We start from the raw sequence: 13,361 nt of genomic DNA, 5'->3' as shown, positions 1-13,361 counted from the left end.
ATTATTATTATATTATTATTATTATTATCATTATTATTATTATTATTATTATTATTATTATTATTATTTATATTATTATTATTATTGTTATTGTTATTATTACTATTATTATTATTATTATTATTATTATTATTATTATTATTATTATTATTATTATTATTATTATTATAGTAATGATGATAATAATATTCTCCTGAATAAACATACATACTAACTTCAATCTCCATATTTCTGACGATACATTCAATTCTTAGCATCTAAAATAATATATTACGACATTATAGTTTTCAGGCATTGTGGGGTTCTTTGATTTTTTATGAAATTCACTTTCAAAGAAAAAATTCCTTACCAGCTGTTGTAATTCCCCCTTGGACTCGATATAAATGGAAAGGTTTGTCTCCGGTCACTAGGTAGGGAATGGTAGGAAGGCTGATTTCCTCTACGGATCCGGAGTGTGGCAAATATATTGGTTTGTGATTTGGGATCTGGATGTTGATATAAGATTTGAACAAAAATGAATATAACCGCTTTATAAAAAATAATAAGGTTTTGGGCTCATAATCCTATTTTAGCCAATTTATTACAAATTAGCATGCGTAACAATTTTGTCACTTTTTTACTGTAAAAATTTTAAACTCATTTCTACTAATCTATTACACTTGTTAGATTGATAAAACATCGAAAGTCAAATGAATCTGAGACTATACCAAAGATAACTGCTGACACTGATCAGTTTCACTTCCTGAGTTAGTATGAGTGGCCGTACTCTAAATACAATATGATTATATCACTAAAGCTTGCGACATTCGGAGAAACAAATAAAAAGAAGAATTAATAAATAAGAATATGTAACTAACAACATAACGAATATCAATAACAGCAAAAACAAAATTTTAACCTCAATATTGGTTTCTTGGTAAAACGCGACAGCTCTGTATAAATCACTTCTTGTTCCGTCAGTTTGTCTAATTAGCGGAATGGTGACATATGTTGCAGACGCTGTACGGGATGAAAGGATTTGATAAATGTTGGATACAGTAAGACTGGGTGTATCACCACCATCTTCATCATCAATATCAGGGTTGTTGACTCCACGTTCGTCATCGTCGTCATCGTCATGTGTAGCTCTCTGGGGGTGGAAAAATTCAAAGAAACAACAAGAGATGAAGTGAGTAGGAAAGTGCCAGAGGACAATAGAGAATAAACATTTATCGGCGGTAATGGGGGTTCGAACCCGGACCTTACTGGTACGACAACTCCGCCTGGCCGGGGAGAGCGTGACTCTACCGCATGAGCTATCCACGATCGTGGATCCGGCCAGGCGGAGTTGTCGTACCAGTAAGGTCGCGGGTTCGAACCCCCATCGCCGCCGAGAAATTTTTATTCTTTATTGTCCTCTGGCACTTTCCTACTCACGTCAGCTCTTGTTGTTACCAACATAAGTGCCTGCTCCACTCACTTTTCTGAATTAAAATATTCTAAGTACCTTTTAGGAGTCACTGAGTCATGGTTTCATTTATAGGAAAGTAAAACAAATGAGAATAAACCATTTCAGCAGTAACCAATAAATTCAGTGCAAGAAGAAAAATATAACATCAGGAGATTAATATAATATCTTGGTATTATTAATATTATGATTCAAGGGATATAATCCATTATTTGCATTGTCTTTGTTTTATAAAATATTATTGTGGTTAGTGCCCTTGTCATTGTACTTCCTCTCTCAAAATAAACAAATCAAGAGTCGGTCGATTTCCAGCTGTTCGTTCATTCATTGGTAATTCTTGACATTTTTGGCGACGAGGCGAACCATCAGCTATAATAAATGATTGCATCATTATTATGAGCATCAAGAGCCTCCAGCAAGCTAAGTATTTATGGTAAAATGGCACTAATTGGCCAAATAAAAGAGTCGGGTCAAGAGACAATAAACGATTACCTTGACAGACTGTGTTTCTACCTAGAAGCCAATGATGTGACTGATGAATCTAAAAGAGGGCAGTGTTGTTAACAGTGATAGGAGCACAGCAATTTAGACTGCTTAAAGATCTAGCCTTCCCAGGCAAACCGGCTACGAAATCATTCGACGAACTTTGCAATCTACTAAGAAATCACAATGCACCACAACCGCCCAAGTTTCTACAGTGAGTCAAATTCGAAGCCAGAAATAGACAACCAAATGAGACGATTTCCGAATTTGTAGCACATTTGAGGCATCTGGGTGAGTATTGTGAATTCGGCGACTCACTTTGTGACAGACTGGTAGAAAAATTCGTGACAGGCATAAACAACGTTGAAATTCAGCGCAAATTGTTGTTAGAGCAAACGCTTACCCTAGACAAAGCAATTTCCATTGCTACATCGGTTCTCCAAACCACAGAGGCAGCCCGAAGCATTGCTGCTAATGCAGATTCTTCGATTAATGCAGTAAATGTCACACATCATCGTACGGCGAAGAATCACCATTCCGATTCTAAAAACAACACCAACAACAGATTTAACAACTCCAACAAATGTTATCGTTGTCTGGGCCCACAATCACCCCAGCAATGCAAGTTTAAATCAGCAATCTGCTACAAGTGCAGCAAGGGTGACCATATTGTAAAGGCGTGTAGATCGTCCAAACCAACCCCATGCCTGAGCGGATAGGAGGCCACAATGAGCATCATTATCAGCGTCATTGTCAGCATTTCGTGGATGTGCAGCTTGACAATTCCGAATCTGTCGCACACATCATGTCCACCACAAATGACCCAGACTTTCAATTGTTTGAGATGACAAGGTCACCAAATTGTTGTAGTGTCAACGCAAAGCCAGTTTCGGTTCCAGGTCAGGGTGACATTCGTGCTTGACACTGGCGCTACACTAAGTGTCATGAACAAGGCCGATTTTGACGTGTGTAGTTCAGGAAACATCACTCTTCAACCATCAACAAAGCGTTTAAAAACATACACAGGAGGTCGTGTGCCAGTGTTAGGAGAGACTGTTGCGCCAGTTGACTACAATGGACAGAAGTTCAAACTCCCGATTGTCGTTGTCCGAGGAGATGTACCATCATTGCTTGGCAGGAACTGTCTTCAACACATCAAATTGGACTGGAATTCTATATTTTCTGTGAAGTGTGATATTAGTACTAATGTCTCGTTAGAAAAATTGTTGAATGTTAACATACATGCTTTTGGGGAAAATAGTTTATTGAATGACAGAACAGTCAAATTGGTAATGAAGTCGGGTACCAACCCTAGATATTGCAAGGCACGGGTTCCGCCATACATGCTCAAGGCAAAAATAGAAAATGAAATTGAAAGATTGGAGTCAAATGGCATAATAGAAAAAGTTGAGAGTTCTGATTGGGCAACGCCGATAGTCCCTGTAGTTAAAAGAGATGGCACAGTAAGACTGTGTGGAGGTTATAAAATCACAGCTAATAAACACCTTGAGCAGAATGGCTACCCGATCCCAAACATCGAGGATATTATCTCAATGAAATTAGGAAATGGTGAAAAGTTTACTGAACTTTATTTTGCCCATGCATACACACAATTGGCATTACATCGGGATTCAAAAAACGTATACAACCATCAATACTCACAAGGGTCTTTATCAATACTCTAGATTGTGTTTTGGTATATCATCTAGTCCTGGTATTTTTTCAAGCTGTTATGAACAGCCTCTTTCAGGAAATACCAAATGTGTGTGTGTGTATTTTGACAATGTATACATTACGGTTAAAGATGACTACTTGAGCACCTTGAAACACTCAATAGAGTTTTGAAGCTGGTCAGAGACAAGGGATTAAAGATTAAAAGAGAAAAATGTCAGTTTATGTTACCAGAAATCAATTTCTTGGGATATAGATTGAGCAAGCAAGGTTTAAAACCTCAACAGGATGAAATAAAAGCAATCAAACAGGCACCAAGGCCACAAAATGTGCAACAGTTAAGAGCATTCTTGGGCATAATAAATTATTACGCCAAATTTATGCATAACGTGTCTGACACTCTAACTAACTTGTACAAACTATTGCAAAAAAAGTGAATCCTGGCGTCGGGACAAAGAGCAAGAGGTGCATTCCTCACTGCTAAGAGTATTTTATCATCTGAAAGATTGCTTGTTCATTATAATCCTTCGAAGAAACTGATTTTGACCTGTGACGCATTTCCTTATGGTGTAGGGGCTGTTTGGTCCCACCAACATGAGGGGGGGGGGGTGAAACACCAATAGCTTATGCAAGTAGAATCCTAAACAGGGCAGAGAATAATTATTCCCAACTGGACCGGAAGGGGGTGATCATCATATTTGGTGTTAAAAAGTTCCACAAATTCCTATTTGGAAGACCCTTCACCATATTTACGGATCATTAGCCCCTGTTAGGTCCTTTTGTTGAACACAAATCGTTACCAGAGCACGCTTCACCCAGAGTCCAAAGGCGGGCTATCACGCTTGCAGCATACGACTACAAGCTGCAGCACAAATCTGGTTGTGAGAACAGTGCAGACCATTAAGTCGCTTACCTCTTACCGACTGAGTCGAATTATGTTCAAGATATTGAGGCATTGTTTTCTATAATTGACAATGCCATTATTGATTCCTTTCAAGTTGCAAAAGAAACGCAACAAGATGAAACTTTGAGCAAGGTCAATGCATATTGCTTTAATGGTTGGTCTGAAGATACTCACTGTATGCAGGAAAATTTTTAAAAAAGTATAAAAACAATCAAAATGAGTTGAGTTTGGAAGAAGGATGCATACTTTGGGGTTCCAGGGTGATCATTCCAAGAAATTTCCAAAACCATCTGCTCACCTTATTACATGATACTCATACAGGATCATCTAAAATGAAAGGGCTAGCGAGGTCATGGTTTTGGTGGCCTCAAATCGATGCAGATATAGAAAAATTTGTTAATCTCTGTTCTACGTGTATTAAACATGCTAAGCACCCAGCCAATGCCCCTTTACAAAATTGGGAGTGGCCTGGCGAACCTTGGTCTCGTATCCACATTGACTACGCAGGTCCTTTTCTAAATAACATGTTTATTATTGTAATCGATGCACACTCTAAATGGTTGGAAGTAAAAAAAATTAGTACAATCGCTTCATCAAGCACAATCTCAAAGCTTAAGGAAATATTTTCCTATCATGGCTTGCCAGACATTATTGTATCAGACAATGGGCCAAGCTTAGTTTCTAATGAGTTCAGACTCTTTTGTAGTGCTAATGGCATTAAGCATATAACTTCTCCTTACCAACCATCTGCTAACGGTTTGGCAGAAAGAGCAGTGGGTATATTCAAAACTGCTACGATTAAAATGGGTGATAAATTTCCACTTGATGACAGATTGAACAGATTCTTAACAAAATACCGTGTCACACCTCATGCCACTACAGGTGTTGCACCATGTGAGTTACTTTGTGGAAGAAAATTCAAAACCCATCTTGACCTTATTCATCCAACAGTACATAAGTCTGTTTTAAAACAACAACAAACACAAACATTTCATCATGATAAAACTGCCACTGACAGAGAGATAAGTGTAAATGATTCCGTTTATTTCAGAAACCACGAAAGGGGTAATAAGTGGGTACCTGGCCGCATAACACAATGTACAGGACCAGTGTCCTATAAAATAAGAAACAATGTTGGGAATGAGTTTCACAGACATGCTGATCAGATCAAGGTCACATGTTCTGAACCAAAAACAAATAATGATGAGAACCCAGTGATTAATTATAGCCCAACCCCAGTTGACTATGCTAATGTTAATACTAATCCCGATAACGTATCACTGGCTCAAACTCAGTGTAATATCAATGGCACTTTGACACCACCGCTGTCAGAACAGCCAATCCGCAAATCAGCTCGAACAATTAAACCTCCAGACAAGTTGAACCTTTGATCATTTCTCGTTTTTGTAAACGCTATAATTTATACACCATAATTTATATGTTGTTATGAAAATGAATTTTCTATTGTTATGTTGTTATCATCTGTTTCACTTTCACGTTCATTCTGTTAATGACTATGGGTCTTGTACAAATGTTATTGTGATTCGTATGTGTAAGACACTCAATTAAGTAACTCGATTCATTAATCCATTATCTGGTTAATAAGTTAAGAACTGGAGGGTGAGAGATGTAATATCTTGGTATGATTAATATTATGATTCAAGGGATATAATCCATTATTTGCATTGTCTTTGTTTTATAAAATATTATTGTGGCTAGTGCCCTTGTCGTTGTACTTTCTCTCTCAAAATAAACAAATCAAGAGCCGGTCGATTTCCAGCTGTTCGTTCATTCATTGGTAATCCTTGACAATTAAAGAGTATTTCTCAGTGCTCAGAGCATAGCATTTACAATGGAAAAGGTATATATATATATATATATATATATATATATATATATATATAATATATATATATATATATATATATATATATATATATATATATATATATATATATATATATATATTATATATATATATATATATATATATATATATATATATATATATATATATGCGATAATTCTTATTCTCAATCGTCAGAACTTCCAATATTCATATTCTCAACAACATTGGCAATACCCTGAAAACAGTGACGAAGACAGCAATTTCCCTTGACGCCCATATTTCCGTTCCATCGAAATTGATTGTACCATGGATGTTAACATACTGCTGATATTGATCCATTCCCATTGTAATGATGCCTGGATGTCTGTAAATGATCGGAAATTTTGTGAAATTAATGGAAAAGTGTCGAAATGATTCATGTTTTGTTCGTTGATGAAGACGGATTTGTGTGCAAAACTATCCTTAATTTTATCTCGAATAGTCACTGAATCTATATCCTATCTGATTTACATTATCTCTATGGTTGAATCTCCCTAAAATTATATTTAAACCGATTATAAAACTTTTTTTCTCATTCTGAATGTCCTTGTTTGAAAATAAATAACATATAAATTTGTTCTTTCAAAATACAACGCTGAACATAATTTAGAGTAGGCGTGAACCGAATAGACTGTTTGACATCAAAATAGTACTGTCCACAATAATCCCAATAGTTGTCATATTATTAGCCCTATAATTCCAGGATCCATATTTCTTCCACCACCCAGTCCTTCGATTTAACAAGTGTTTTGAATTTTTCTTGCTATTGTGCGAGAACATTTACAGGATACAAACGAGACTGTGTAGGTTAAAAACGTATTGTTCAAATAGTTTTCATGATAAGTCAACACATATCGTGCGCTTCGGTTTCTTTTTTATTCATTTGATATCACGGTCTAGAAATAATATATAGTTGTTCATCGTGAAAACAATACGTATTTTTAAAACATTATTTTAAACATTCTTAGCACTCAGGTAAAATTGAAGAGGTGCAGCATTTGAGACGATATAAACTTTATTGAAATGGTGTAAAACCGCCATTTTGAAACTTTAAAAAACTTCTGACCTATTTTAGATCAAAACCAAAACTTACAAAATTTTGACTGAACGCAACAAAATATAGCTGTCAAGATCTTTGTCAGGTTGGAAGAGGATTGTTACTGAAATGTCATCTTTGCTTCTTGAGATGGTACTCAAAGTGAAATCTGAATTACGAAACAATCATCAAGAAAAAGAACATGAAGTTTTGCCGTATATTATAGGATTAAGCAAGCCTCAAATTGTTCAACAAGTCATGTATGTATATATATATATATATATATATATATATATATATATATATAATATAAATTTAAAACATACATACAATGGTGTATGTAAATAAATACACACACAAACACACACACACAGTCACAAATATGTATAAAAATATATAATATATATATATATATATATATATATATATATATATATATTCATATCATATCATATAAAATGTATATGTGATGACGAGCATGGATAAGAATTTGTTTTTGAAAATAATAACTTATTAATCTTCATCTAAAAAGTAACCAATGAATTCTGATTCTACATAAGGAAGTCATAGAATTCAGTAGCGAACATATCATATACCCAGCCCTCAATAAAAAGTTTTATTCTGTTTGCATGGAGCCGATATGACAATCGATTTTCTCACCAGCTAGATTCGTGTCTGCAGATTATGATCTTTGATTAATGAAAAGACCAAGACAACCAAAGTCGGTAAAACTGAACCTATTTTAATCATTAATCAAACGTTGTTAGAAGACGGGGCTTTCGGGATCAATTGATTAATATTATAAGTGGCATTGTGAGAAAAAGTGTACGAGTTGTCAAAAGTTAGACTCAGCTTAAATAATTGAGCATTGTAAATAGGTTTATTCAAAAGAGTGAGCTCAACCTAAGTTAACGCCAAATCGTTGATTGTGAATAGAAAGATCAGACTTTTAACAATAAAAAGATAAAGCTTAAACGTAATCATGAAACCAGACTGAAGGGAATGAGATTTCAGTCTTTGAGCATTATCAGAGAAAGACTTTCAATATTTTCAAAATGTTCCGCTTTAAGGTGTCTATCATGATGTTCATCTTGGTGGAAAGTTTGATTTTGATTGTTTTTGAGGGTTTTACGGCGCTTGCAACACATTAAGGTCATGTCAGCGCCTGTAAAAAGGAAGAAAATGTGATAGTAAAAAGTTCTAGAATTACAATTAAAGCACCCAAGAAAAAGTAAGACAAAGAGGAATTGGTTCAGATTGGAAACAGATGTATTACAAAATTCTGTGATGATGGTCGAAGAATAGTAAAGCATTCCGAAAGAGATGACCAATCGTAGTTTAATCTGCTACATGAGAAACCGAATACAATTCGTTATATAGAGACCAAGGGCGGATTTGATTCTGTGACATTTCGTATAGTTCATGCTCAAGAGTTCATTTAGGCCTTCCCTGACCAATAACCATAATATATAATATAGAAGGACCCACAGACAGATGTCTCCGGGCTCACTTCATAAGATTATGATGAGCCAAGATGAAGAGACGTAGAGAAAGATGTAGAGTGACAAAGTGAGTCGGCTAGACAGGACAACTTCCATAAAGGTACACCAATGAATATATGAGTAGTTGATACGACGAACATGACATTGAACTAAACATAAGTAGTAACACAAATGTCTTAAAACAATTAAACATTTATTACGGAACGATACATACCATACTTGGACGACATACTTAAACACATCGATATATATTCAAATTACATAGAACAACCGGTCATCTCCGTCAATTTGGTATTTTAGGTAAATGCTTGTTCATATCGATAGAACGATATTGATCATAATGACTTATTATTTTAGGCAATATATAAATCCAGCTTATATAGCTGAGTCTAGTGTGATATGTGTTCAAAATAGATTTCATGACCATATGAGCCTATAGATAGAATGCGCTTGGCCAAGGAGTTCACAACAATGCCATCCGGAAGTATAACGGACCAACACACAAACTCTGTGTAACCATGAACTTTTATAGTCTGGTTAATACAGTTTAGTGAGAACAACTCACAAACGCGGATGGCAAAAACAATAACAAAGGCCCGAGTGACGTCATCTGCATACTATCTATAAAAAAAGTGAAATGATATTAGATAATTATATCATGGTGTTCAAGACCATACGAATGAATGATATCTCCATGTGGTGATGTACATAAATTGAAAAATAAACAAATGAATAATGAATCAATGGGTGCGATCTATATTCATGTTTTCGTCCAACCTAGTCATCGATCACATCGATGATTTTTTGTTGTACAAGGATTGGACATTTCTCAATAAATGTAAACACGCTGCTTTGTTTATGAAAGTTGTAAACTTACCCATGAGTCATGTTCAGCAAAATGACCAATTGTGACGTCAGAAATTTTCAAACAGTGAACACTTTTCAATACGTGGGTCGATTTGAGGACACTTTGCAATGTGACCAATGACCTCGAGCACATGGAAATATAATATAGATCACGCCCATTAATTAATTACTTAATAAAGACGAAAAATCAATGCATAATAAATATTTAGTGCAACTTACTCTCACTCATTCCAGACGATACGAGGACAAAGTATGTTTCTTCGTCATGACCACCCATGATATCAGGAATGGATGGATGGAGCAATGACCGCAGTTGGTAGTTGTGTGCTGTCCGACAAATCAGTGTCACAGTGACTCGCTGGGACGGAACCAGCTCAATAAAGCATTCATAATCTAGTTATTATTAGTAGGACCAAAGAGCGTGGATATAAAGAGATATGTTAGTTTTAAGTGCTCTTTATATTTCTCTAACTCTCTCTCCCTCTCTCTCTCTCTCTCTCTCTCTCAATCTATATATATATATATATATATATATATATATATATATATATATATATATATATATATCCCTCTTACAAGAGTGTAAACATCAATCTCAAAGGGAATAAATTTATTCTGCGGATAATATGCCAACTGAAGACGTGGATGAAAGCTACAGAAACATATGTTTTGGCCACATATAAGTGAGTGATACCATTTATATTATATATATATATATATATATATATATATATATATATATATATATATATATATATATTATTTAAAATATTTACCACAATGTTTGGGGCAGTCTACATCGATGTTTCAGGCTTAATTTGCCATCTTCAGGACTGAGTTGTTTTGTTGACTGTTGTTGTTTCTTGAAGTGGTTCCGGTTTGAAGTTAATTAAGAGGAATTTGCGCCGATGGGGACACTTTCCGTAGATCTCATTTTTCATGTTGAGTGTGGCTTCATGAGGTTGTTTGATTATGGTATATTTTTCTTCCAGGCATAAGCTACATTGTTTTGATGTTGGTGTGTATCCTGTTGCTTTAGATAAAATTTTCCATGAAATGTTGTGGTCTATTTTGTTGTCTTTTAATTTCCAAATATGTTCGCTGAGTTTTGTGGATGTTTTTTTGTTAGTGTTTCTAAATGTTGAGGTGTGGAGGTTGTATCTTGTAGGACTAACAGAAAATAATTTCAAAACAAGATACAACCTCCACACCTCAACATTTAGAAACACTAACAAAAAAACATCCACAAAACTCAGCGAACATATTTGGAAATTAAAAGACAACAAAATAGACCACAACATTTCATGGAAAATTTTATCTAAAGCAACAGGATACACACCAACATCAAAACAATGTAGCTTATGCCTGGAAGAAAAATATACCATAATCAAACAACCTCATGAAGCCACACTCAACATGAAAAATGAGATCTACGGAAAGTGTCCCCATCGGCGCAAATTCCTCTTAATTAACTTCAAACCGGAACCACTTCAAGAAACAACAACAGTCAACAAAACAACTCAGTCCTGAAGATGGCAAATTAAGCCTGAAACATCGATGTAGACTGCCCCAAACATTGTGGTAAATATTTTAAATAATAATTCGCTCCATTACTACATGTCGAGCACTTTTCGTACCATATTTGTATCAAACACGATTCGATATATATATATATATATATATATATATATATATATATAATTCACCACTGTTTTGTTTTTGCTTTAAGAACATAATATATTTAAACAAGTTACATCCAAAAAAAACCTCAAGCCCTTTTTATTCAACATCTTAATCTGAACACACGTAATAAAGATGCTATTCCGACAATATCAACCATTTTGGAATGGTTAAGCAAGTTTAAGGTACATGGGGAGGTGTAAATTATGGGAGGCCTTCGGAAAGCTCCTAGTGCTAAGGGAAACAACTTAAATATTCCCTCAACTAACCCTAAGAAAAAATAAAACCTAGTACCTTTAACTAACCCTAATGGGTAAAACAAACAATCACTTACTCGGACTTATAACTAACCCTAATAGAAAAAAATTCTCCGACCTCGAGCTAACCCTAATAGAAAAAAAACGTAGGACTGCTTTGCACTACCTTGCAAAACTTCACAAATCAAAATGGCGTCTGAGAATCAAAACAATGGGCAAATTAGGAAATTTTAAACTTTCACAAATCTATCAAGGTTTGTTCTAGAGTTTTTAAAAATTCTTTTGAATGATGACATTTTTGAATAAATAAACACATGACAAAAGATCCACGGTGAAAATACAAATTGAAAGAAATGCTAGCGCTAGGAGCTTTCGGGAGGTCTCCCTAAATTATGAATTAAAGATCACCCTTCCAACCACAATGCAATTGTCTCAAACAACTTCTGATAAAATTGACGTGATTAATCAATCATTGAACAGCCACCCCCCCCCCCCCCCTTCTAAGATATCTTGAGCTTAATGAGTCAGTAATTAGAATATTAGGAGATACATCTAAGCTGACCCATTATACAATTTAAGTGCATTATATTTTTACAGACACCCATTCACTGGTGAGAAATGTGATGTGTTAATGGATGCTTGAGAAATTTGAAAGAGACAAAAGTTATTAAATAACACATATTTTTTAGATGAAGCCCAAATTTACTTAAATGGATTTATAAATAGTAAAAATTAACTAGTATTAGGGTTCTCAACAAACCCCATGAACTGCTGTAATGGGGATCGCATGACCAAAACTAACTGTTTGATGAGCAGAAATTTTCATGGGGTGATTGGGCCTCTCTTTTTATGGTTAAAAACCAGAGGACAGTAACTTAAATCATTGAAGTTGCTTGCGCAGACTTAAAATGGGCTCTGAGAGAAAAGAGGAGCATCTAACTTCTAGAACAAGCACTATAAACTATAGAAGATTGTGCCATACGCTCAGTTATGTTTCACATTAAAAATGTTCTTTTCAATAATGCCCATTTTGTTTTTATATCAATTTATCCCATTTGTGTGTGTGGGGGGGGGGGGGTCACCTGGTACACAAGCTATGGCTACAATAACATTATGGATTCACAGTGAAATGAAAATATGCACCTTCAGAGCCGCTTCGCTAACTGGATTTACCGGCATTTGACATACTCCCTTCACGCTCTGCAGGTTTTGGGGAAGTATTCTAGCCTATCTGGCCCCAGTTTATCTATATCTAACTGACCGTGGGCCATTTTAGTATGCCTTAGGAATAGACCTTACGACAAGTTTCCCCTGGGCAAAATAAATGTTGCTTATTTGAAATTTATTAACTATGTGTTTTAATTAGTACTCAAAAAATGGCAAATATATTGATGCATTTCGAGCTGGCATCAGAACACATGCGTTTTCTAAGACTATCTGTTAATCGAGTAAAGCTTTTAATCAGTTAACTGCCGTACTCTGAAAAAAATACGTATTTAAAGATTTAATCAGAAAACGTGTCCTTCAAATATCGATCGATTTAAATGACCCTCATTTTGGCAAATGCTCTCAAACCTGGGACTTCGCCAAAGTTAAATGACTTTTTAAAAAAAAACACAATATTCA

At 35.0% G+C, this 13,361-nt stretch overlaps 1 protein-coding gene across 1 annotated transcript in view; it reads right to left on the bottom strand.

The window, feature by feature from the left end:
* Positions 1–13,361, bottom strand: part of LOC144974166 (uncharacterized) — a 29,463-nt gene that overhangs the window by 6,471 nt on the left and 9,631 nt on the right. Inside the window, exons 3-7 of the mRNA XM_078917085.1 lie at positions 10,018–10,191; positions 7,487–7,598; positions 6,589–6,718; positions 899–1,129; positions 350–485 (exon numbers count right to left, since the gene is read on the bottom strand). Of these exons, the coding sequence (XP_078773211.1) occupies positions 350–485; positions 899–1,129; positions 6,589–6,718; positions 7,487–7,598; positions 10,018–10,191 (783 nt within the window). The remainder of the gene's footprint in view (positions 1–349; positions 486–898; positions 1,130–6,588; positions 6,719–7,486; positions 7,599–10,017; positions 10,192–13,361) is intronic.

Source organism: Berghia stephanieae, chromosome 5, assembly GCF_034508935.2.
Source record: "Berghia stephanieae isolate SIO BIC M18660-M18661 chromosome 5, UCSD_Bste_1.3, whole genome shotgun sequence".
NCBI classification, from domain to species: domain Eukaryota; kingdom Metazoa; phylum Mollusca; class Gastropoda; order Nudibranchia; family Aeolidiidae; genus Berghia; species Berghia stephanieae.
Note: the sequence above shows the minus strand (reverse complement) of the source record. Positions and strands in the feature narration are given on the sequence as shown.